Genomic DNA, 26,497 nt, shown 5'->3' on the forward strand with positions numbered 1-26,497 from the left:
TTTTGCCATGTTACTATTGTTATACTGTTAACGCAATATAAGCTGCTTATGCCAAGCTGCACATGCTGTGCACTGCCTTGGGTGAATCTGTACATAAAGGTGGTTAATAAATCCAAATCAATAAAACAAATAAATGTGAGAAGTCCAAAAAGGGGCCTGAGATAGCGGTAGCCTGAGTGCAGCTCTCCGTGTTGCTTTTCCTAACGCTAACTTTTCTTATGGGTAAGAGGAAGGAGAAGATGACAGTTTTTCATTCTGAGCCTTCGCAACACCCCCACCTCCCCCCCCCCCCGGATCAGGTAGGGAAGACAGACCAGGCTAGGCTAAGTGCAAGGGGAATGGCACAGGAAAGGTTTCCTGAGCAGACTTGGGTAAGTCCTGGGGGGGGGGAAGGTTCTGGGTCATGCTGGGGAGGGGGAAGATTCTGCAGAGAGGATTTCTGGATCTTGCTGGGAGGGGGGGGGGACGGATTCTGAAGTCAGTGTTTCTAGATCATGCTAGGGTAAGTGCCAGAAAAGGAAGGATGCAATGAAGGGGTTTTCTTGGATCATGCTGGGGGTGGGGGGATTCTACAGACATGGTTTCTGTTATGAAGAGAGAGATGCCATGAGGGGGGTTTCTGAAGCAGGCTGGGATAAAAGAGCATGATTAGGGGTATACCATGTTGGTGGGGGAGGGGACAAGTTTGGGTGTATGGACAGTGATTTAAGTGGGAGGGTAGGAGTGGGAATGAGGGTGGCGGTAGTGCAAGTTTTGGGATGTACCATGGGGATACATGTGGGATGTTGCAAGCATGAAGGTGTGCTATGGGGATGGGGGCATGGCAAACCTGACAGTATGCCACAGGGGTGTATGGAGCTAGCATGAGGGTGTGCCTTGTCAGTGAGGGGTAAAAAGGAAGGTGAGGTGAGTTTGCGCCTGAGAAGGAATAAGGAAAGGTAGGGGTTTGAGCATTCAGGGAGGAAGAGAGATGGCAGGGTGGGAGTATGTGCTAAGGGAAGAAAGGAGGGGGTGTATGGGAGGGGGAGAAAGAAGGAAAGGAGGGGGTATGTGTATAGGGGGGAGAAAGGAGGAAAAGATGGGATGTGTGTATGGGAGGGGGAGACCTTGGGATAGAGAGAATTAAAAATTTTTGATGGGGCTAGAGGGATCGAGAATGGGGGTAAGGAGCCAGAGAGCGCTGGAGAGTGTGGAACCTGAGAAGGGAAAATGTGGGTGAGCAAAAATTTACAAATAAACTATATCTGCATAATTATTGTTTGCAGAATTTTTAAAATGTTTGCACACAATTGTATTTATTTATTTTTGCAGAGAAACCGCATGCAGTCAAGGGCTACAGCTTTCAGCACCCTGGCCAGCTCCACCTCAGCCCTGGCTGACCCTGCAGCTCCCTAGTCAGTGTTGGCTCAATGGGGCAAGACAGCAGAGCTAGAAACCTCCTCTATAGAAACAGCCATGTTACTTTTCTCTGACTTGTGCATGTTCTGTCCCCTGCCTCTCAGGCCTCTCAACAGTCAAATGCCAAAAGCCTTTGTCTGGCTCCCAGGGTTCATTAGAGCAATCACTGTAATTTGGTGGGTTTGTCTAATTCCCCCTGTGCAAGCTCAACCTATTAATATCAGGCTCTGGTTAGCAGACCTGAGTGTTATTGAGACATATCGTAGGGTTTGACTCAGCTCTGCTGGAGATCAAAAGGCAGCCATCATTCAAGAGGCAGCCAGTAATTAGCAAATTAACACAGCTCGAAGGAGTGTAACCCTCCTCCAGCACTCCACACTTCCTTCACTTTGGCTTTTCCTACCTACAGATTTCAAGGTCAAGAGAAAGGCAAAGTAGCTTACACACTGCAGCCAAAGGAGCAGCCAGGCACTGAGACCTATACCCAGCTTCACACAGTGAGGACACACAGACTTTTTATTTCCCACAGAGACAAAAATTTGCCAAGACGAATGTTAGGGAGAGAAATAAGCAAGAGTCAAATGCTCCTACAGCAGAAGAGTAATTGTAAAATAATTTCCCTGCAAGCTTCCCTGGTTGGTATTTACCCTTTTCCTCTCCTAGTGTCCTTGGTAGGCAGGTTTTTGCCCTAAATACATTTACAGAACCAATCCTTGTGCAAAAGCACGGTTTAAAATCCAGGCATGGGTTAGTAGCCCCACGAATTTTAGTGTAGGACAGGGGATTCAGTTTGGGTATTCTATCCGCCGAGGGTTGAGGGGCTACAGGGACGACACACTCAAGCCCAGAGAAGGAAGGAAAATTAAAACCCAAGCAGAAGTCAAAAACCTTAAAACAGGATCAGAACATGGAGATCAGCACAGGGGCCTACAATATGTAAACAATATCAGACTTTATTCTGTGGTACCCTATGATCTGCAAAAGGGGGACAAAGACCAGGCCCACCCTCCTAAATCAGATATTTACTGGACTTGAATACAAACATGCACACACACACACAGTTCAAAGCTGAACGCACAACGCACATCTACAAAATGCTTCCAGAAAGTAGAAGCAAAGATACAAATGGCAAAAACTGCCACCCTGAAGTGTGACGGCCCCATCCAGGCTCTAAGCGGAGTGTTACTAGAACAGAGCAGCCTCAGGGAGCTCCAGCTTCAGTCGGCCAGCTGGACCTACATCAACGGATGGTCACTTAAAAAGTCTGGCAGGAGCCGAGCGCTCTACAGAAACCTACCAGGGCTGCACCTATGTCACAGTCTGTACAGGGAGAGAATGTGCTGCCTGAATTACAGTAAGGGAGCATTGAAACACAAAAATGTACACAGTTATTAGACAGACAGGGCAAATCCACTGCACTGAAAGCCTCAAGAGCTCTGATCAATATTACAACCTATAATTTAAAAAGAAAACTATGAAGAGAGAAAAATCGATAGCGAGAGCTGTGGTGAACAGCGCCTGAACCCTGCTTGTTTGTGTTAACATTGCTGCTCCCCATCGACCTGCTGGGCTCTGGGAACACGTTATCACAGCAGGCAACACATTAGCACAACCTCTCCTGGAATCTCTCGCACGCACTGACATGTAACCGTCTGCCCAGCCTCTCAGGGCCCGGTTATGTCCTATGTGCTACCACGGCTGCCCAACCCAGGAAGCGAAAGAGACATTAGCCAAGGAAAAAATTGTCCTTATCTAGCATCGCTGCCTGCAGGAATGTAGAATAACGTGAGACATGTTCACACACACGTACTGAGGTCAGGTGCTCGTGGCTGTCCATTGATTTAACTGAAGAGGCTGAAAGAGGTTTAAGTAAAGCAAGGTTCTTGCAAACGCATCCCCAGACCCATAAAGATAAGAGTGAAAGGAGACACCAGTAGAGTGAAACAGCTATGAGTGTGCACAAGGAAGCAAGCACGATCAGGAATCCCTGGCAGGAGATCCTAACATGCCCATTAATCCCCACTTACTAACTACACAACCTGATCATGCCTCCCTCTAAGCTGAGTGCAAGGGCGGCCATGCACTGCTTTGTTGGTTCAGATGCACATTTGCATGTGGCACACAAGCCCACCATGCCTTCCTATCCTTTCCTTGTGTGTTTGACACCGCTGTGGTGGTGGTTCGCCTCACTAGAGGCTGCGTCAGGGCTAAAACAGCTATTGCGGTCCCAAAGGGCACATAGATGCAATAGAACAAAAACCCAATGAAAGCAGCGACAATCAGCCTTGCGGCTCGCAGGGTTGATCGAAACACAGCAACTGTCGCTCTATTGGGACTGCAAGAGCTGTTTTAGCCCCTGACGCAGCCTCTAGTGAGGCGAAATGTGGCCGCGTCGGCACATTTTACAGAGTGCCACAAATAAAGCCTTTTTATCAAGTTAGACGTGTGTTCTGCTCCTCTTTGAACTGCCTTCTGCACTGCAGAACATTTCATTCCTCTTCTGGAGTTACTGCTGTGGCAGGACAGCTTCAGCACTGCTTGGAGCTCATCTCCATGTCTACATGGAAGGGCTGCCAGATACCTACCCACTCTGACGCCGACTTCCTGTTATGAACTGGGCAAGGACATAGCAAGCCTTCCGCATGGGCCCAGAGATGAACCCCAAGCCCCGCTGCAGCTGTCCCACCCAGTAGGTGGACACAGCAGCGAAAGACATTGTATGTCGGAACCAGGGAAGGAAAAGGTGGGATGTCGGATGGGGAAAGGAAGGAGGGGAGAGGGTATGCTAGAGCATAGTATGGAAAGAAAGGGGGCAGGGGAATGCTGGGGGGCCAGGAAGAGTTGGATTGCACTGGGAAAAGAGAAAAGGGAGGGCGGTGCTGACAAGAGGGGTGTTGGGGATGGGAAAGGAGACAGAGAAAGGAGATACGGGGGGGGGGGGAGAGGGGTTTTGATGTTAGTCGGCATGGGGGAAGGGGGGACACACAGAGGTTGTGCTGGACCAGTGAGGAGATGGAAGAGGGAGAGATGGTGGACTAAAGCAGAGGACTGAAGGAAGGGGAAGAATACAGGAAGACATGAAGGGTAGAAAGGGATTTGATTTTGAATTTATTAAATTGGAATATGACAGCTTTGGGGAATGCACATATAAAAATGTATTAATACTACCTAGCCATTCTTCATTTTTCTGTAGTAAGTAGTGCTCTCAGAGTAATGTGACTGAAAAGTTCTGCTCACATCAACTCTGGGCCTAGAGGGAACTATATCCCACCCCCCACCCCCAACCCCGAGTAATCCACTATTGCACTCTCCCAGTAATAATTATACCCCTGTAGGATTTTTGTACTAACTATACTCCCGCAGTACCCTAGTCTGTATTAATTAATAAAAACTATTCAGCCAATAGATATTGAACACATTTAATAACATCTGCACCAAACTTTCCTACAATGTTTGACAAAATTTCCAGCCTGTTTTCCCTCCGGCATTTTCCTGATAATCATTAACCAGAACCTTTGCTAACAAATTGAGCACATGTTCCCAAGAGGTGGGGTGGGGGGGGGGGTCAGTTTGAGATGAGTTAAAGATGAATGTAAGCCACGCTTTGCTCTACGGATTACCTGTGCAGCCCACTCTGGGGGAGGCCACAGAAGCTTCTCCACAATCTCTTCCAAGTCGCATCGGCTCAGACGCTACTTACGTTTGGTCTCGACGTCTCCACAGCCCAGATGCTCCTCTGCACAACTTACCGTCAAGCGTACCATTTCAATCAGAGAAGCAGTACAAAAACACTTCACGCTTACTACAGTCGCTGCCAAGGGGGGCTAAGAGCAGCTATGATTGTACCGTGCAGCTACAGTTATCCTCATGCTATTCCTCTAATTATTGTGATTACAAGGCTAATTAATCCTGTTTGTCAGAGTTCAAATGGTTTAGAACACATTCGGCAGCTACAGTTCTCATGTTTCAGCATGTAGGAATCCACTGCCCCTACAGACAGCAACATGCTCCGTTATGTACATGTTCCCCACATTACATACATGTTTCAAGCAACATATGACTTTGCTATGTTAAGTTTGAAAACAGTACATTATGCAAAACATGAAGGCGTTTGTGGTTTGTGTATCACAGTTTTTTACTGTTCAACAGGGAACCAGAATGATAGGCAAGGGGAGACGGGAGAGAGTGTGAAAAGAGAGAGAGAAAAATCAGCAAAAGCAGGAGGTTATATATAGAGAGAAGCTAAAGGACAGAGGAGAAGAACGAGGGACGGAGAGACTTTCGACAGAGAGATGCAGCACGTAACACTGGGTCCCATCAAAGAGAACAACAAGAGCCACGTGAAACTGAGTTACCCGATCCCAGCCCACTGTCTCAAGGGTTAAGAGAGACAGGCGGAGGGATACCTGAGAAGCAGGCTCCGCAATGGCACCTCCAGGACACTAGAGGCAGATTTTACATGGTTTTGGTTGAACATTTTATATTTTCGTTTAAATGACATTTAGGAATTGCAACACCAAGATCCATTCTATATAATGTACAATATAAAACCACAATTATAACTACATTCAATGATCCTCCCAAGACACCCTGACAACCCTCACTCAATCACCCAGCCCTTCAGAAGAAGCGGACTTTAAAAAGGCAATAGGTCAATATTTAGCCATTGGCAGTGGGAATTTTCTGAATGCTGACTACCGCCACAGATACGTTAGACCTGGATATTCAATACCAGACCAAGTCCAGGCATCGGACAGAAGCGACACCCAGTTATGTGGGTAACTCCAATATTCAGTACTATAGCTGCATAGCTAACCAGGCAAAGTTAAAGGACCCACTCACCCAGTTAGCTATGCAGGAACCGGCACTAAATATTGCTGATGCCCTCCGGGACTTCCTTGACTCCACCCCGGACCACCTCAGCTCTGCCCAGACAGTGCCGTAGTAGTCAGCTGGGATATTCAGTCCCACTGCCCAGTTAAGTGCTGCTGAATATCCCCTCCTGACCCACTCAGGGTGATTTAACTAAGCAGCCTTAAATCCCAGAGGCGTAGCTAGGTGGGGTGCAAGGGGAGGTCCAAACGAATTTTGAATGAAATGGTGCCTATGCAGCTTAGCTCTTCAGCATCGCACTGGCGTCTATATTACAAAAAATGTGCTCCCCCGACATCAAAATCTGGCTACGCTTCTGTTAAATCCTTTTGAATATTGTGCCCTAAGCTTTCAATTTCTTCTTAAAATCACTAAGCTCCTTCTTCCTCAGCATCTCGGGCAGGGTGTTTCACAAAAAGCGGGCCTACATCGAAAAGGACCTATCCTAATTTCCTCATTAAATGACCACTAGGCCCTCATTAAATGACCACAGCTGGTCCTTCCTCTGGGAACACAAAGACCTACTTGGGACATAAGGTCTCAGCTTAGTATTCAAATAACAGGAAGCCCATCCATGTAGAACTAAAGCCGAGACCAAGGTCTTATACCGGATCTGATATGTGACTGGAAGCCAGGTGTGACATCATCAAATTTCATTAACCCCTCAATAAGCTTAGCTGCAGAGTTCAGCACTAGCTACGGACATTAAACCTCTTTCTGGGGGGGCAAACCTACAAGCGGCACATTGGAATAGACCAAGTGCAGCAGAATCAAGGCCCTGTAAGCTGAATCAAAAGTTCTTCAATCAAATATAGTTGCAATGAAAGAATCTGTTGTAACGTAATCCCTCATTCACCAAACTCAAATCTAACTAAATCTCTAGGTTTCCACAGGATCCCTTAAATACCACATCTTGAACATAACAAAATTTTTGACATGTTCAGCTGCAGCTGCACCAACCGAAACCAGGTTTGCGGAAATCTTACTTTCTCTTGCAAAATTAAACAAAGTGCAGCTTCCGGTACCCAGGGGGCAAAGTCCGTAGCACTTGAACATTGACAGTGTAACCATAAAAATTCATCCCCACCTTGTTCACTTAAACCCCCCGGCAGCAGATACGAGTTAAATAAATGTGATAAAATGACCCTTGAAGCATGAAGGGGATGAGATAACTCCCCTCCCACTTGTACTACCACCACACACCTACAAGAAATCCTGGCTCAACATGTCAGATGCTGCGCTATCATCTAACAGCATTAAAATGACATTCTCACCCCCATCCACCATACTGTAGCGGCCATCTTGCCATCAGCTGTAGCTCTGCACTATGTGATTGGCAGAAGCCCACTGGTTTACCTCAAAAAAATTCAGCAACTGATGAGCTACAACATTCCTACAAAAGTGGTAGGTTGGAGATAAGGTAAAATAATTCTTCACCGTAGCCAAATCTGACGAAGAGGCCTTCAGGATCACTGTGAAAATGGCTGTCTTTAGTAAGGAAGGAGATAACTCTTCCTTTAAGGACGCATTCACCACCTCGCTGAGATTCCACCACACCAGTGAGGATGCACAGGGATCTAAACACAGAATCTCTGGGGAGACCACGGAAAACTCAGTCCAGGAAGTAACGTATTTCCCCTATCAACCAGTGATGGCCAAAGATCACTATTCACATTTAAATTACACCAACCTTCTAGCACCCACCACCCACCAACCCCCTCAAATTGCTGCATCACTTGAGAGAGCGGCTGAATGGCAGATCTTTCAACCCCTCACCCCCACTCTCCAACTGTAAAAAGAGCATGGGAGTTGTATATGGAGGAGTGGATCCTGCTACGGGAAAACTCCTTCTTAATAGCTCACAACAGCTCCCGTAACGTGCTGCCTGTATCTTCCAGACCGTATGCTGCTCATCCTTCCATAATTTCCCTTCCTCAACCTCTCTAATCACCTAAGGTCTGCTTTAATCACTACACCAGGTGACCATCTAACATGACCTTACATCTCACGCACCTGCTTCACTGGAGCCTGAACATCCTACATCTCCGATGACCCCAATTCCATTCACACACCACCTCATTCATTTCCATCCCCTCCACTGGCCACGAGGGCAAGTTCCTAACCACGTCTTGAACAGCTCACACCAGACCATGTCTGATTCCTGCTCATCCACCAAAGGGACAGCAGCTGATGGTCTAACTAAGAACCACCCTCTCACTAAAGTCTCCTATACACTATCCAGCCCTATCCCCTCCAGCACCCCTGCTAAAGTCCAAATCCAGCATGTGCCCTGCCTCATGAGTTTCCTCATGTTGTACAAAACCAACAAAGCACATGCACTCTGTTAGTCACCTGCCACGAATGTGTAGGGTATCCAGGGCTGAATCTGGAAGAGGCCATTTTTTAATTTCTTACTGGCTCCGACTGCCACAGCGCTCCTGAGTCTGGTTAGTGCTGAAGTGGTCCAGGGGCAAGAGTCGGGAGAAACCTAGCGTTATGTGGGCACCAGCCGTATTCAGTGCCAGCGCTCGGTACGCTAGATCTGGCAGTGGAAAGAAGCGCTCAACACACAAGAATGTGACCTGTGACAAGGTCTCTGTGTTTTACTTACGTGATGAGCTTGTGCAGACTGCCGTTCTTCACTTCCACTTCAAAGCATTTTGAGATGAAGACAGCAGCACCCCCCTCCCCAAATTTTCAGAGAAACTAAAGAATCTCAATGCACATGGAGTCACACGGGGCCTCTCGTTCTCATGTCTTCCACGTTGCATCCCAGAACCCACCAGAAAAGGGAGATAAAGCGTTACTCACGGTCATTGCACTGGTTGCCGGAGTATGAGGTCATTGAGCAGTCGCAAGTGTAGCCTTCCCACTGCTGGATGCACACTCCTTGGTTGGCACAGGAGTCCTCTTGGCAGGCAGTGCTGGGACCTACCCACAAGAAGGAGAACGGTTAGTCCTGAAGGGCAGAAAACCTCCTTCCACCTCCTAAAACTACAGCCCATAAGCTTTTGTGTCAGGTGAAGCCAGCACAGCTTAATGAAAGAGGTATACCCAAAGGCAACGGACACGGAGCCAGAAAACAGCACACGTTACGCACAACACAGGCAAGCACAAACACACATTTACACACACACACTCAAGCACACACAAATACATACACACATGCACACACACATACAGGACAAGCACACACACACACACCACACCACACCACACACTCAAGCACACACAAATACATACACACATGCACACACAATACAGACAAGCACAAACACACACACACTCAAGCACACACAAATACATACACACATGCACACATGCACACACACATGCCACACAGTCATACACACACAGAGGCAGATACACATGCATGCATACAGACACACACGCACAAAGGTATACACGCATATACACACACTTAAGCACACATACAGACGGGCATGCACACACAGAAGTGCGCATACACACACAGAGGCAGATACACATGCACACACATACACACTGTAGCAACAGAATGTCAACATAAGTACAGTGGAGGAGTAGGCCTATAGTTAGTGCAGTGGACTTGATCCTGGGGAACTGAGTTCGATTCCCACTACAGCTCCTTGTGACTCTGAGCAAGTCACTTAACGTCTCATTGCCCCTTGTACAAAATAAATAACTAAATACATGTAAACCGCTTTGAATGTAGTTGCAAAACCTCAGAAAGGCGGTATGTCAAGTTCCCATTTCCCTTTCCCTATTTGAGATTCTACATGGAATGTTAATGTTGTTATTCCACTTGCAACATTCCATGTAGAAGCCTGCCCTTGCAGATCAGCAACGCGGCCACGCAGGCTTCTGTTTCTGTGAGTCTGATGTCCTGACTCACAGAAACAGAAGCCTGTGCAACCCTCCATTGCCCCTGGTACAAAATAAGTACCTGAATATATGTAAACCGCTTTGAATTTTTATTTATTTATTTATTGCATTTGTATCCCACATTTCCCCACCTATTTGCAGGCTCAATTGTGGCTTACATAGTTTTGTTAGTATTGTCATTCCAGGATATAGGTACAGTTAATATTGTGCAGAGATTAATTAGGGGAAGACAGCAGAGGAAGGGATTTATTAGGGTACTTATAGAAGGTGGGCTATCATATCTGAATGGGTTGGTGAAATGGACTCATGAAGTGGATTGTGAGGCTATAGGTTCTCATTGTAGGCCTTGTGAAGAAGTATGTCTTCAGAGATTTGTGAAAGATAGTGTTTTGTCGATTGTTTTCAGGTCTGTAGGTAGTGCATTCCATAACTGCGTGCTCATGTAAGAGAAGGTAGTGGCATGCATCAGCTTGTATTTTAGTCCTTTATAGCTGGGGAAATGCAGGCTGAGAAATTTGCGGGATGATCTTGAGGTGTATCTAGGAGGTAGGTCACAAGGTTTAGCATGTAGATGGGGCGTCCTCATGAATGATTTTGTGTACAATCGTGCAGATTTTGAACGCAATGCGTTCCTTAAGTGGGAGCCAGTGAAGTTTCTCTCTAAGGGTTTTGCACTTTCATATTTAGTTTGGCGGCAGTATTCTGGGCAGTTTTGAGTTTCCACATGGAGTAGAACATTTTTGTTGTGTTTTTCACGTGTGCATCAAGAGTGAGGTTTCAATCAATGGTGACTCCAAGAATTTTCAAGTTTTGTGAGATGGGAAAGAACAGTATGGTGTGATATGGTGGAGAACTTTTTTGTGTTATGTTGCGAGGTGAGTACAAGACATTGTGTGTTTTTTCTGCGTTAAGTTTTTAGTTGGAATACATCTGCCCAGGTGTGCATTATTTGGAGGCTTTGGTGATCTCGTTGGTGATTTCATTTAGGCCATGTTTGAATGGGATGTAAAATTGTGGCGTCGTCTGCATATATGTAGGGGTTGAGGTTTTGGTTGGCTAGAAGTTTGGCCTAAAGGTATCATCATGTCAAAGGGCGCACTGGACATGTCGATTGTAGGAGGAGTATGTTATTACCAGTTGCAATTGCTTGTTTGAATGAGTTCATTGCGGACACTAGAACAGTTTCGGTGCTGGATTTGACCGAAATCCAGATTGAGATTCGTGCATAATTGAGTGATTATTTAGGTATTCAGTGAATTGTTTCATCACTATGCCTTCCATGAGTTTGGTTCTAAGTGGAATAGATGCTACTGGGCGATAGTTGGTTAGGTCCATTGTGCTTTTCTTAGCATCTTTGTAAGAAAATGTAGTTGCAAAAACCTCAAAAGGCACTATATCAGGTCCATTTCCATTGGCATGACTCCAGGTCCTCAACAGACCACAGAGCTGGTCTTGCCTTCTCAACTCTCCCACTGTCCAGCCTGCAGTGAGATGGAAGAGACCAAAACCAGCACCAGGACTAATTGGCACCCATGCCCTTTAAGGAGAGGAACTTACAAATTAGTAGAGTGATGAGGTAGAATAAGCCTATGCACACATGTGAGTTTCAGCAGAGACCTCCTGCCTGTCTACTGACACAGGATAAGCAAAATATTTAGACAACTCAGGCTTCGATCAGAAGGTATGAAAATGGATGGCAATACAGCAATGAAGATCATAGAACAAGACAAGTTTTTAGGATATTGTTGCAAAAAACACAGTTAAAAAGATTTAAAAAAACAGAGAGTAGGGTTAAAATGGTCAGTATTCTCCATAGAGGAGGGTGGATAGTGGGTTCCGCAGGGGTCTGTGTTGGGACTGCTGCTTTTTAATATATTATAAATGCTCTAGAGATGGGAGTAACTAGTGAGGTAATTAAATTGCTGATGACACAAGTTATTCAAAGTTGTGAAATCGCAAGAGGATTGTGAAAAATTGCAAGAAGACCTTAGGAGACTGGGCGTCTAAATGGCAGATGACGTTTAATGTGAACAAGTGCAAAGTGATACATGTCGGAAAGTGGAACCCGAATTTAAGCTATGTAATGCAAGGTTCTAACATTAGGAGTCAATGACCAGGAAAGGGATCTAGGTACGTTGAAACCCTGTGCTCAGTGTGCTGTGGTGACTAAGAAAGCAAATAGATGTTAGGTATTGTTAGGTATTGCCTTTGTATCGGTCCATGATGCGACCGCACCTCGAATATTATGTTCAATTCAAAAAGAAATAGTGGAATTAGAAAAGGTACAGAGAATGGTGATGAAAATGATTATCGAATCTATTTTATTAATTCACCTCTATCATTAAGAACTTCGTTGCCAATACCACTTTGCATTCTACTTTGCCATTTATGCGCCTTCATGCAAGACAACTTGTAATTCTCTATCCGTAAATTGCGATCGCCATTACGGCATAATGTAAGCCACACTGAGCCTGCAAATTGGTGGGAAAATGTGGGATACAAATGCAACAAATAAATAAATAAATGATAAAGGAGACGGGATGACTTCCCTATGAGGAAAGGCTGAGGTGACTAGGGCTCTTCAGCTTGGAGAAAAGTCGGCTGAGGGGAGATATGATAGAGGTCAATAAATAATGAAGTGGAGTGGAACAGGTAGATGTGAATTGCTTGTTACTCTTTCCAAAAATACTAGGACTAGGGGGCATGCAATGAAGCTACAAAGTAGTACATTTAAAACGAATCAGAGAAAATATTCTTCACTCGACATGTAATTAAACTCTGGAATTTTGCCATAGAATGTGGTAAAGGCGGTTAGCTTAGTTGGGTTTAAAAAGGTTTTAGATGGCTTCCTGAAGGAAAAGTTCACAGACCATTATTAAAATGGACTTGGGGAAAATCCATAGGCGAGAATACATCAGAGGGAAGGCTGTGGGGTCGGTTTGAGCAGGATGCATCAGTCGCTGCTCGCTGCAGGCAAAGATCTGCTATTTAAAAGGTATGCAGGAGGGACAGTTGAGAGTCTTCAACTGGTGGGGCTTGGGAACCCCTGCCAGCCACATTGCTGCTAATGGATGGGCCTGGGCTCACCCTTGGCTACGCCACTGTACCATAGGGCTGCTCAAGCAAAGGCTGCAGTTGAATGGTATCAAGCTCACAGTCATAAGCTTTGGGTTCATTTGGAGCAACATATGGTGGGAAGTCCCTTCAGCTTAGGGTGATTGCTTGGTTGCCATCCCAACACAGACATTTGAAACCAGCCCTCTGTCCGATCATTCAGCACATCTTTTCTTGTGGGATAAACTAGATTTTAAAAGAAACCTCCAGACAGGACTGACAAGAATATGAGTCCACTTGGCTGCCGAAGAATAACAAAGGGGGGGGGGGGGGGGGTGAACATATGATTTCCAAGACTACAAGTATCAATTCAACCCCCCCCCCCAAACAGCATCAATACAGAGTGATCCAAAACATCTATATACAAAGTTCACAATGTTTTCACTAATATCTTAATGTATCTTCCACCCCCCCCCCCCCCATTAAGGCAGAACACTGCACACAGAAATACAACACATACATGCGTCATGCACAAGAGAAAAAAGCAGATGGGGAGGGGTGTGAAACAAAAATTCTCAAAACAAGGCAAACACAGAATAAATTTTACGTCAAGGAGGTCCTGGAAAAATGCCAGTGCCAGCAACAGAATTTAGAGTGACCCAACTGCCTCTTCTCTGCCCCCAGCAGGGCTGGGACTCTCCCTTGTGCAATCCAAAGAGCTCAGCATATGCTTTGAGCTCCCTCGACCCACCCCACAAAACCCAAAGACTGAAGTAGGGACTACACCAGACTCGCCAAGTTCTGTCCTAAGGACTGCAAACAGGCCAAGTTTCAGGATATCCTTAATGATTATGCATGAGGATTTACTTATTACAGTCATGTGATGTACTGTACATCGCTTGCCAATGTACTGCCTGCGTTTCACAATAAAAGCAAAAAGGTGGAAACAAGTGACACACCCACTACTCCGTTTTATGCAAATCTCCCTCACGCATAGTCATTAGCACAGGCGACAGAATGGGGAGGACCATAGGTGTCAGTATTTTGCCTGACATGGCATCAGCAACTAGAGAGATGGGGGTGGTCTGGAGATTGGTTTGTTTTACCCCTCCAGACAGAAGATGCCCCATTGCCCCAGTCAATTAGGGATATCCTGAAAAACTTGGCCTGTTTGAGGCCCTTGAGGACTGAATTTAGATGAGCCTGAACTGCACTCCTCTCTATCCCATGGCAACCCCAACCAACCCCTCCCCTGCTCTGCTCAGCCCACATATAAATCCACAGAGCTAAGCATGGATTACATTCACCCAAACACCCCTCCCCTACTCACCTCAGCCCCATAACCTCCTCCCAAAATACCACATATAATCCACAGAGCTAAGCATGGATTAACTTGCCCCTAGCAAACCTCACCCACACACCCCTCCCCTACTCACCTCAGCCCCACAACCTCCTCCCAAAATACCACATTATAATCCACAGAGCTAAGCATGGATTACATTCACCCCAAACACCCCTCCCCTACTCACCTCAGCCCCATAACCTCCTCCCAAAATACCACATATATCCACAGAGCTAAGCATGGATTACACTTGCCCCTAGCAAACCTCACCCACCACACCCCTCCCATACTCACCTCAGCCCCACAAACCTCCTCCCAAAATACCCATATAATCCACAGAGCTAAGCATGATACACTTGCCCCTAGCAACCTCACCCACCCTTTCCCTACTCTCCTCAGCCCCACAACTTCCTCCCATGCACTCCACAGAGCAAAGAACGTATTACATTCACCTCTCCACCATCCCAAACCCCTGGGGACTTTATTCTCATCCTCCTACAGCCCTTTTCAGTACTTGGCATAATATGCTGGCCTGGAGTTTAGAAATACCCACTTCCTCCTCTCTAACATTCTCTTCGTTTTCTGCATCAGAGTTATATATATATAGCCGACACATACACAACTTTTTCTGATGCCTGGAATATCTAACATACTCTTTCCTGCGAAATCGTCTATTCGTGGTTGTCTCTCCTACAAACACTGGCACCTTGTGGCCACTGGTGGTACTGCAGGCTTTAGTAGGTAATACTACAGATACTTGAATACCAGGTCAGAGGCACAGACACAGAATCAAGCTACGGCTTTGTGTTGCAGAAGTCATGGCACTGGAGTGGGCCTGCATAAGATGCGGGCGTGCCACTAATATAAATGGAGAACAGAGTGATTCCAAATGGGTTGCATTGCTGGGAAGTCACCAGCAGAGGCAGTACTGGGGGACTTTACGCCACAGAAGCAGGGGAGAGGGGAAAGGGGTCACACTCTGCTTCAGGAGCTAGGGCAGGTGCCCTGGGAGCTGTTCGGGCCACTGGTGCTGAACAGCAAGGATACATAAGAGAGGGTTGGGGGTATTTTATTTATTTATTGCATTTGTATCCCAGAGTTTGTATTACAGAGTTTGTTATGACATAGACACTTCAGGATATCAGATACAATTGGTAATGTACAAAGATTTGGTAAGGGAAGAGAGAAGGAAAGTGTACTGCAGGATAATATAGAAGGTGGACTTTAATAACTGGGTGGTTTGGAAGGTAGTTATGTGAGGTTATGAGACAGAAGATCAGTTGGAGGGGGTTTCAGAGACTTTTGGGGCGACAGAGGGGATTGACTTAGACAGCGTGAGTGTTGTGAGAGATGGACTGGAATCAGGTGTGTGTAGTTGAGTTGGTACCAGAGATGGGGGATGGTGAGAGAGAACACCAGGATGAGGATGGAAGGGAGAGAGAACCGTGGGGGGGGGGGGGGAGGGGGGGAGGAGAGAGTCACAATTAGGGAAGGGGGGCAGAAGAACTGCCAAGATACCTTGTTCTAGGAGGGAGATTTCTGACAACCCAATCTGATGCATTCTGGGACCTGTAGCATTGATTTCAAAGGTTGGAGTCGGGGACTAATAATCCCACGCTGCTTTAGGATATAAAATCAGGAGTGGCCTAAAAGTCTCCCTGCTGTAACTGGGGAACTTGCATCTGTGGGTAGGAATGTGAAAAGGGAGCAGGACTGGAACTCCACTCCCTCGGTCTCGATCCTGATATGCCTCTCTCCTGATCTGCTAGAAATTATTAAAGTTTCCTGTGAATACACATTTGAAATCTTTTAATTAGAGCAGTATCACCGCAATCAAGATATTAATTTCAGTTCATTTATTTGTAGCATTCAGCCAGTATCGTAATAAAAGTAATATAATCATGCCCTCACTCTTTGTTTTGAGTATGCGCTGGAGCCAGATTCTAGTGTACTGTAGCGGAGGTGAAAGGGCCTCGTCCCCTGCACCTCACAGTCCTTTAATGGAAGCAAAGGTTCCTCTATAAATACCATTGGTTATCAAATGCAAATGGCATTCCCACTGGCACTGCATATCACAGTTAAAATGACAGCTAAGGAAGCACTATGAACAGCGGATGGGGGTGCAGGAGGGTTGAAGAGGGTGAAGGATAGCCCTTGTCCCAGGCAGATGCGGCTACAGGACCCTCAGAGACAGGCAGGGAACATAAAACAGGGAATCTTCAATCAGAACTAAAACACATCACGGGCTTTCTACCTTGCAGGTCAGCTTTGGTGAACTCAGCTTTGTTAGCAAATGAACAAAAGAAGGGGGGGGGGGGAAAAAAGCAGAGATTAGTAAGGCAGATAACCAGGCCACAGCCACCAGCCCCTGCCCCCAGCCCCCTCTAACAGGCCCAGCACAGTCACTGCAAGCGAAGCTACAGACATCACATGAGCAAGCCAAGCAATGAGGAGTGAAGATCAGGCAGGAAGGGACTAGAGAGGATGTGAACTCGACAGAAGTGGAGCGGGAGAGAGAAAGGACCATCAGGAATGGGTCTACAGACGCAAACTGTTTTCTTCGAAGATAAAGAGAAGTGCATCAAGTAGAGAAGTCCATGATAACAAGATGGTGGTATAGCGCTTATCAATCTTTCTGTGGCCGTAACCCCATTCGTGTTGGCCACAGAAAGCATGTAAACCCCAGAGATGGGAGCCAATGACGTCTTTAAGGGTGGCCTGCCCAGGTCACGACTCCAAATGTGGGTTTTGTACTTCATTTGGGGTTGCAACCCACAGTTTGGGAAGCCCAGCAGTGGTACCTCACTGGGGAGCATGAGTAGGAGTTAACGACACCAGACAATACCTACCTCACCCCAACAAAAACACCTCCAAAGCAAGACTTGAAGGTCAAAAAAATAACTAGGTATTTTGACTTTCAGATAAGCTACAGTGAAAGGCACACGCCAGTAACCAGGAATCCCACGCAAGAGAGATATGTTCTAAGAACAGCAGATAGACACCAAAACGGTCCATCCAGTCTGCCCATACTTTCTGAATTCCAGTACTCCAGATATCTGCCACCCTTTCCAGGGGTGGAGTCAGGGCGGAGCAGGTCTGCATAGGATCACAGTCTGAACTATGCCCGATTAGCTATGTGAATATTGGCTGTAGCTGCCTGACTTCTGGGCTCTGGGAAAAGACCCAGATCTTCAGCGTCAGTGTCCCGATAGGGCCCGGCACTGAGAAAGTGGGTCTGTGTTAGCCAGAAATGCTGTCTGTCGCCGGCTCAATACAGACCGGACAGTGTCTTCACTCCTTTTTCATTTTCACGTTTTGATGGCTAAAAATAGAATCCAAAGTGGATTAAACTAGGAGTTTCTTCCGCTGATCTACACAACACACAACATATGTTACACTTTCACTGTGAGAAAAACAATTCTAGAAATATTGAAAAAGTTGTTAGGAATAAGTTTTCACAGCTTTTCTCACAGATTAGCTTAGGTTTCTAAAAATTACCTTAAGGAAGCATAAATAAAGTTACATGGAGGCAGGGCCGGTGCAGGGGTACTGGGGACCCTAGGTGAACCTTCAGTGTTACAAGCCCCACCCACCCCCAGTCAATTAATTTCAAGCCCCTAACCTGTCCCCCAAAGACATCATGCTTTAAATGTTAAACTTATTGTGTGTGTATCACACATGAACACACACTCCATACACACATATACACAAAATGCATAGAACATACATACATATATGTGCGCACACACATGAACACACAGTCATACACATGAACATGCACACACATATGAACATGTGGCGCATGCGCACACACTCACGAACACAGGCACAGATACACAAACAAGCATAGATACATACATATGCGCTCACGTATTATGCACACATATGAACACATGCACACATACACACACATAAGCACATACAATGAACACATGCACACATACAACATATACACATGCATATACATACACAAATACATATATATAGGGTCTATATTGCAACTGCCAGTTAAATGCCAAGGAGTTCACCAAACACAGATATTCAGCAGCATTTAACTGGACTGTGCTGTCAAATATCAGCTCTAAGAGTGAGATTAGGGACGGTCCAGGGCAGAATCTGAAAATCAGGTTAACTTCCACAGCCTGGATATTCAGTGCTGGAGGCTGGACAGGTCCAACAGCTTGGCTCTACAAAAATCACTGCTCCAAAGAAGGTCACTGGGAGGTCTAAGATGACTTTAAAACAAGTACAAAGGCCACTGGCTGAAACTGGGGTAAACACTGACCGTTCAACAATTTCAAGCTCACTCTACACATGGCTTGTATGGGACGGTGGCAAGGAGGAGTCTAGTGCTGATGAAAAGCCAGATGATGGGTTTAACATTTGCAAAAAAAATTCCTTAGGGGGCAAGATACACTTACAAGAGAAGGTTTAAATCTTAGGGTCCTAAGTCTCAATGCTAAACCAGGCGTGTGGCATCGAAACAAACAAAGCATGACACCCCGCTAACACCATGCCGACAGCAAAGCATGCTGGTGGCTGCGTTATGCTGTGATGATGTGTTGCAGCAGGGACAAGGAGTAGCTGGTGAAGATCGAGGAAAAGATGGATGGTGCAGACTACAGACAGGTCCCGGAGGAGAACCCGTTCCAGTCTGCCATACACTGGGGACAAAATTCACCTCTCAGTAGGACAATGATCCTAAGCACAAGAACTTAAGAATATAAGGGTAGCCCAGTATCCTGTTTTCCAAAAAGTGGCCAAGCCAGGTCACAAGTACCTGGCAGAAAAACCCAAATCATGCCAACACTCCATACACAAAGAAAAAGCACAATGGATGTCCTAGAGTGACCCAGTCAAAGCCCCCAGACCTAGAATACAATGGGTTGCAGATCCGAGGCAACACGGTTTTTACGAAAGGAAATTCTGTCAAATTCATCTGACTGATTTTTGGGTGGGTGACCAAAAAACTGGATAAAGGACATGTGCCAGATATAATCTACTTGGATTTCAGCAAAGCCTTTGATACGGTTCCTCACAGAAGACTCATGAATAAGCTGACAGGGTTGAACTTAGGACCCAAAGTGGTTGACCATCAGGCAACAGATGATGGTGGTGGAAAATGGAGTCCGCTCGTAGGAAAGGAAGATGACTAGTGAAGTGGCTCAGGGGTTGGTACTGGGGCCAATTCTGTTTAATATATTTGTGTGAAAACGTTGTTGAAGGATTAGAAGGAAAAGTTTGCCTTTTGCAGATGACACAAAGATAGCCAATTGATGGATACTCTGGAGGGCACAGGAAACCATGAGAAGAGATCTCCAAAAATTAGAAGAATGGTCAAAGGTCTGGTAGTTAAAACTAATCTGGGCATGGGAGGGTCAGAGACATGGACCTGGGAGGGGCATGGACCTGAGAAGGGTGTAGGTGGATCATGGGCATAGACCTGGGAGGAGCATAGGTGGTCCAGGGGCGGGCCTAGCACTTACTATCAGCATACTATCAGTTTCCCTCCTAATGTCAGCAGTTAAGCTCATGTAGTTACACCAGTTACCAAGGTGGTATAAGAGGTTGCCCCTAAGGTTAGCTGCGGACTTCTGCTAGTATTTCATAATGGCAATCGTGCATAATTGCTGATATACAATTTGCATTTATCATGCAGCATCCTGGCGCCTCACTTTGGGCAACCTGTAGAGAATTAACCCCCCCCCCCCCCCCAAAATGGGCACATTCAAATGACCAGAAAACTGCAGAGACTCACAAATCAGCCAGTATCCCAGCAACAGCTTAATCTATACCATGGCACCAATGCAATGAGAGGGCAGTGTCCGGGTACACAAATGAGAAAATACTACAGTTTATGCACATTGCCAAGCTTCTCTGGCTGACTGAGTGTTCATGACTATGCACGTGTCTACGTACACCAGGACGCACTAGGATTCTCTGAAGAAAATTAGGCATCTAGGAGACCCAGTGCTGTAGCTACATGGGGCCACGGGGGCCTGGGCCCCCATAGATTTGCCCCTGTACCCCCCTGCCAAAGACCCTCTCGTGTAGGACGTCAGATTCACAGAAACAGAATGAAGCCTTGCACCGGAAGAAGAGGACCTCGGCTGGCGGGGGTTGGGGTCCCCTGCCAGCAAAGGTAGGCGACGGCGGCGGAGGGTTGGCGGTGGGTCAAGAGGGTTGCCGGCAGGGCGGGGGGCCAAAGTTGGTGGCGGGGGGGGGGGGGGTCGGCAATGGCGGGGGGGGGGGGGTTGCGGTGCCGGGGGGGGGGCTAAAATGTGTCCCCTCACCTCAGGCTCTGGTGCCCCCTCCCACCAAAGTCTGGCTATGCCTGAACGTGTGGGGTATGTTGTGTACATCGATGAACCAAACGTCCACTTTAATGCATGTTGAACTGTGAAAAATGATGTGAGTGTAGAAGCAGAGGTAGTTCAGCGAAGGAGGACCAAGATGGGAAGAACAAATGGCTAGAAATGTAAGGAGGGGTGACAAAAATTTCTTCAGGTATATTAGTGAAAGAAGAATGACTAAAAAGGGAATTGTGAGACTAAAAGATACTGCGAACTGCTATGTGGATAACTATGAAGAAAAAGCAAATTTGCTAAATAGATACTTTTGTTCTGTTTTCACAGAAGAAAATCCTGGAGAAGGACCGCGATGGACTGCAAAAAGTACAAATGAGATTGAAGTGGATAGAGCACCGTTCACGGAAGAGAGTGTGTATGAACAGCTTGAAAAGCTAAAGGTGGACAAAGCCATGGGACCGGATGGGATCCACCCCAGGATATTGAGGGAGCTCAGAGAGGTTTTGGCGGGTCCTCTTAAAGATTTGTTTAATATATCCTTGCAGACGGGAGAGGTTCCGAGGGATTGGAGAACGGCAGAGGTGGTCCCTCTTCACAAAAGTGGTGATAGGGAAGAAGCTGGAAACTACAGGCCGCTAAGCCTCACTTTGGTTATTGGAAAAGTAATGGAAGCGATGCTGAAGGAAAGGATAGTGAATTTCCTGGAAGCCAATAAGTTGCAAGATCCCAGACAACATGGTTTACCAAAGGGAAATCGTGCCAAACGAATCTCATTGAATTCTTTGACTGGGTGACAGGAGAACTGAATCAGGGACGAGCAATGGACGTAATCTACTTAGATTTCAGCAAAGCTTTTGACACGGTTCCCCACAGGAGGCTCTTAATAAACTGGATGGGCTGAAGATAGGACCCGAAGTGGTGAACTAGATTAGGAACTGGTTGACGGACAGAAGCCAGAGGGTGGTGGTGAATGGAATTCGCTCGGAGGAGGGAAAGGTGAGTAGTGGTGTGCCTCAAGGATCGGTGCTGGGAACGATTCTGTTCAATATATTTGTGAGTGACATTGCCGAAGGGTTAGAAGGTAAAGTTTGCCTATTTGCGGATGATACTAAGATCTGTAATAGAGTGGACACCCGGGAGGGAGTGGAAAACATGAAAAAGGATCTGAGGAAACTAGAAGAATGGTCTAAGGTTTGGCAATTAAAATTCAACACGAAGAAATGCACTTAGAGAACAGAAATCCTCGGGAGATGTATGCATAGGCGGTCGGTGGCCCAACTGTTTGGGGAGGCTAAAGGGGGCGGGGTTAGGGGTGGAGCCAGGGGCGGAGCTTATAGCCACAATTAGCAGAAAAAAATAAGTAAAACTAAAATAGTCACAATTAATACCTTTTATTAAATTTAGATATTAGATATGTATCATATGTCAAAGAATAAAGTGGTTGCTCAAAGCATATACTAACCACAATCGCTCAACTGTAAAACACTATGCACAAATTTGTGCAAAAACACACTCACAACCTTACTGTACCATAACACTAGGCAGACCCTAATACACCAATATACCACCCATATGGAAAATGCAGACTATATGAAACAAGGGATCATAATATCACAATTCTCATGTAGAGCCACAAAACACCCTTTTAGGTGGATAGTGTTCACAATGAGCTCCTTTTATTAACGACTATATGTAGATCCTTCAAGAGGTAGTGTGTCATGATTTAGGCTCTAAAACCCTTTCCAATGTTTTGGTGCCACCTCAGTAAAGCCAATACACAATCTCTCCACTGCAAAACACTATACACAAACTTGTGCAAAAACACACTCATAACCTTAGCAAACCATAACAGCACTAATTCCAAGGACAGGACGAGCTACAACCTTATGCATGGAAAGGCAGCACTGTAATTACTCTGGGCTCTAAAACACCAGTACACAACCAAGTGAAACAAAAAAAACAAACCAAAAAGGGCTGTAAACACTACACACTAGTAGAATACTGTACCTTGATTACACATGAAAAACACATGACACAACAGATATGAAGGCAAAACTGGAAAGTTACCTCAAGAACTCAGACTCAGCATGCAGCAATACTAGAAAAATTGAAACTTACATGCAAAATATCACAGATGCACATTTCCAAAAGCTGACACATTCTAGTTAATAAATTCTGAATAAAATACTTTTTTCTACCTTTGTTGTCTGATCATTTAGTTTTTCTATTCGCTTTGGTCCCAGTGTCTTCTTTCCATTTGATATTTTTTCTCTCAACATGTCCACCATCCTCCTGTGTCCTTATGCGTCCTGTCTACCACCTGTAGCCCTGTCGCTATCCTTTCTGCAGTTTCAGCATCTGTCCTCAAAGTGTTCCAATCCAGCCCTTAAATTCAGCAATTTGTCCTCCATCCATATCCAGCATTTCTCCCCTCCCCATGTGCATGTACTTCCTGTCTTTCCTTCCCTCCATCCATGTCCAGCATTTCTCCTCTCTCCCTTCCACTCCATCCGTGTACATCTCCTTCCTTTGTCTTTTCTTCCCTCCATCCTTATCCACCATTTCTCCTGTCTTCCCTGCCCTCCACTACATCCATGTCCAGATTTCTCCTCTCTTCCTTCCCCTCCGTCCATCCATGTCCAGCACCTTCCCTCTTTCTCTTCTACCCTTCCATCCAGTGTCATCCCTCTTTCTCTCTCCATCCTTCTACCCATTACCCTCTCCCAATCCTTTTGTCTATTGTCTCCCTCTCCTTCCATCCATTGTCTCCCTCTATCTCCCCTTCCTTCTAAATAGTTCTCTCTCTCGACCCTTTTCCATTCAGCATGTCCTCTCTATCCCCATCCTTCCAGTGTCTTTCCTCTTTCACTCCCTACCCTTAAGTCCAGTGTCTTCCCTCTTTTTGCCCCCTCCTTCCCGCATTTTCCCTCTTTCTCCCTCCTTTCATTCAGCATTTCTCCGTCTGACAGCTAGGGTCTCCCCCAGTAGCTTCTCTCTCTCTCTCCTGCCCATGTCCCTTCTTTCTCTCCCCATCTTTCCACTAATCTCTCTCTCTGTACCCCTCTTCCATCCAGCATTTTCTCTCTGGCTCTCCCCTGCTCTTTTCCATGTCCCCTTTTTCTCTCCCCATCTCTCTCTCTGGCTCTCACCTGCTCTTTGGCATGTCCCTGACTCTCCCCTACACTTTTCCACTTTCTCTTTCTCTCTCCTCCAGCGTCTTCATGCATCTCTCCTCTCCTTCATGCCTCCCACCTTTCTCTTGCCTCCCCTTCTTACTTCCATCACTCTCACTCCTTTCTCCACCCCCTCCTTTTTCCCATGCCCTGCCATTGCTTTCCTTCCTCCCTCTTCCCTTTAGATGTGGCATCTCACATCCTCCTCTCTCCACCCCCCTTTCCCTTTGGTCTGGCAGCTGGCTGGCATCGCTTCCCACCCCCACCCACCAACCGGACTAGTGCGGTATCGATCTCCCCCTCCGCTTCTGTACGTCGTCTTTCAACTTTGAGGCTTTCTTCCGGTAGCGGTAGCAGCAGCAATGATGTAAGCGCTGCTTTCAGCCTGACCCGGAAGCCTTCTCTGGACAGCATCCCTCCTATGCGGGAAGCTGTACAGAGAGTGCTTCCGGGGCAGGCTGAAAGCAGCGCTTACATCATTGCTGATGCTGCTGCTGCTACCGGAAGGAAGCCTCGAAGTTGAAAGACGACGTACAGGAGTGGAGGGGGAGAAGCGACACCGCACCAGACGGGGGGGGGGGGGTGGCAAAGATCGGAAGCCTCGAAGTTGAAAGCCGACATGACAGGAGCGGCGGGAGAGAAGCAATACCGCACTAGACGGGGATCGCACGGTCCCCCCACCACCCCGCCCTTGCTGCACTTCTGGCTGGGGAGGCTTAGCCTCCCCAAGCCTCTTATACCGGGCGCCTATGGATGTATGTGTTAGGTGGGGAGAGTCTGATAGGAACGGACGGGGAGAGGGATCGTGGGGTGATAGTATCTGAGGATCTGAAGGCGACGAAACAGTGTGACAAGGCGGTGGCCGTAGCTAGAAGGTTGTTAGGCTGTATAGAGAGAGGTGTGACCAGCAGAAGAAAGGGGGTGTTGATGCCCCTGTATAAGTCGTTGGTGAGGCCCCATCTGGAGTATTGTGTTCAGTTTTGGAGGCCGTACCTTGCGAAGGATGTAAAAAGAATTGAAGCGGTGCAAAGAAAAGCTACGAGAATGGTAAGGGATTTGCGTTACAAGACGTATGAGCAGAGACTTGATGACCTGAACATGTATACTCTGGAAGAAAGGAGAAACAGGGGTGATATGATACAGACGTTCAAATATTTGAAAAGTATTAATCTGCAAACGAACCTTTTCCAGAGATGTGAAGGAGGTAGAACGAGAGGACGTGAAATGAGATTGAAGGGGGGCAGACTCAAGAAAAATGTCAGGAAGTATTTTTTCACGGAGAGAGTAGTGGATGCTTGGAATGCCCTCCCGCGGGAGGTGGTGGAAATGAAAACGGTAACAGAATTCAAGCACGCGTGGGATAAACATAAGGGAATCCTGTTCAGAAGGAATAGATCCTAAGGAGCTTAGCCGAGATTGGGTGGCACAGCCGGTGGCGGGAGGCGGGGATAGTGCTGGGCAGACTTACACGGTCTGTGCCCTGAAAAGGACAGGTACAAATCAAGGTAAGGTATACACAAAAAGTAGCACATATGAGTTTATTTTGTTGGGCAGACTGGATGGACCATGCAGGTCTTTTTCTGCCGTCATCTACTATGTTACTATGTTACTATGCTTGCATCTGAAGAACTAGGAAATGAGACCAAAGGACCTTGGATCACAGGTAGATGATTTACAGAAATGAAAAGTTGCCCAGTTTCAGGCTGTTGTCTTTTTGACCAGTCCTGGGTTTTGAACTTGCATCCCAAAGCAGTGTGGATTTGTAGTCCCTGATTCCATCCATTGAAATCAATGCGGAAAAGCCAATAATGGTAAAGTCCAAAGGTTGCTTCTATAAAGAAGTTTTGATACTAATAAAGAATTTATATCAGGAATATATATAGTTACTTTATATGGGGATTTATGAATATTCATTGAGGATATCCTAAAAACCTGACTGGCTGGGGTGCCTCCAGGACCAGGATTGAGAACCACCCGGATAGTCAATAACCCAGGACCATCCCAAATCTCCGGCCTGGAACTGGCATCTCCGCCTTCACTGTCATTCCTCCTGATCCTTTATCAGGGCAATGCTGAAACCTTGCAGGGAACTTGCAAGGCGCTCTGGCTGTACTTTGTATTCCCAGGACTAGGTTCTCACTTGTCAACTGGAACACCCCAGTCAGCATGTGGTCAGTCTGCACAGTACAGGTGTATCTGGAGATAAACGGTAGTAACCAGGAAGCACATCCTGAAATCTCTGCCCTGTTTCTGCTCCTTTCTTATGTATGGAAAAATTTTGTCAGTAGCATTCACTTTTTAAATTGCATATGAGAGAGCAGGGCTATAATCAGACCACTCTCTTATGTGGATAACCCATGTCCTCGCCTCTGCAAAATGCACACAGTACATCTCCAGCATGCTTTGCAGCAAACAAAGTTTTACAAAATGGCCGCATCTTATGGCTTCGAGTTTGCTTCCCACTGCCTGAACTACTGCATGTATGC

At 46.4% G+C, this 26,497-nt stretch overlaps 1 protein-coding gene across 1 annotated transcript in view; it reads right to left on the bottom strand.

The window, feature by feature from the left end:
• NRXN3 (neurexin 3) overlaps nucleotides 1–26,497 on the bottom strand; it is a 1,814,506-nt gene that overhangs the window by 1,012,918 nt on the left and 775,091 nt on the right. Inside the window, 1 exon segment of the mRNA XM_030213725.1 lies at nucleotides 9,082–9,201. Coding sequence (XP_030069585.1) covers nucleotides 9,082–9,201 — 120 coding nt within the window.

Source organism: Microcaecilia unicolor, chromosome 9, assembly GCF_901765095.1.
Source record: "Microcaecilia unicolor chromosome 9, aMicUni1.1, whole genome shotgun sequence".
NCBI lineage: Eukaryota > Metazoa > Chordata > Amphibia > Gymnophiona > Siphonopidae > Microcaecilia > Microcaecilia unicolor.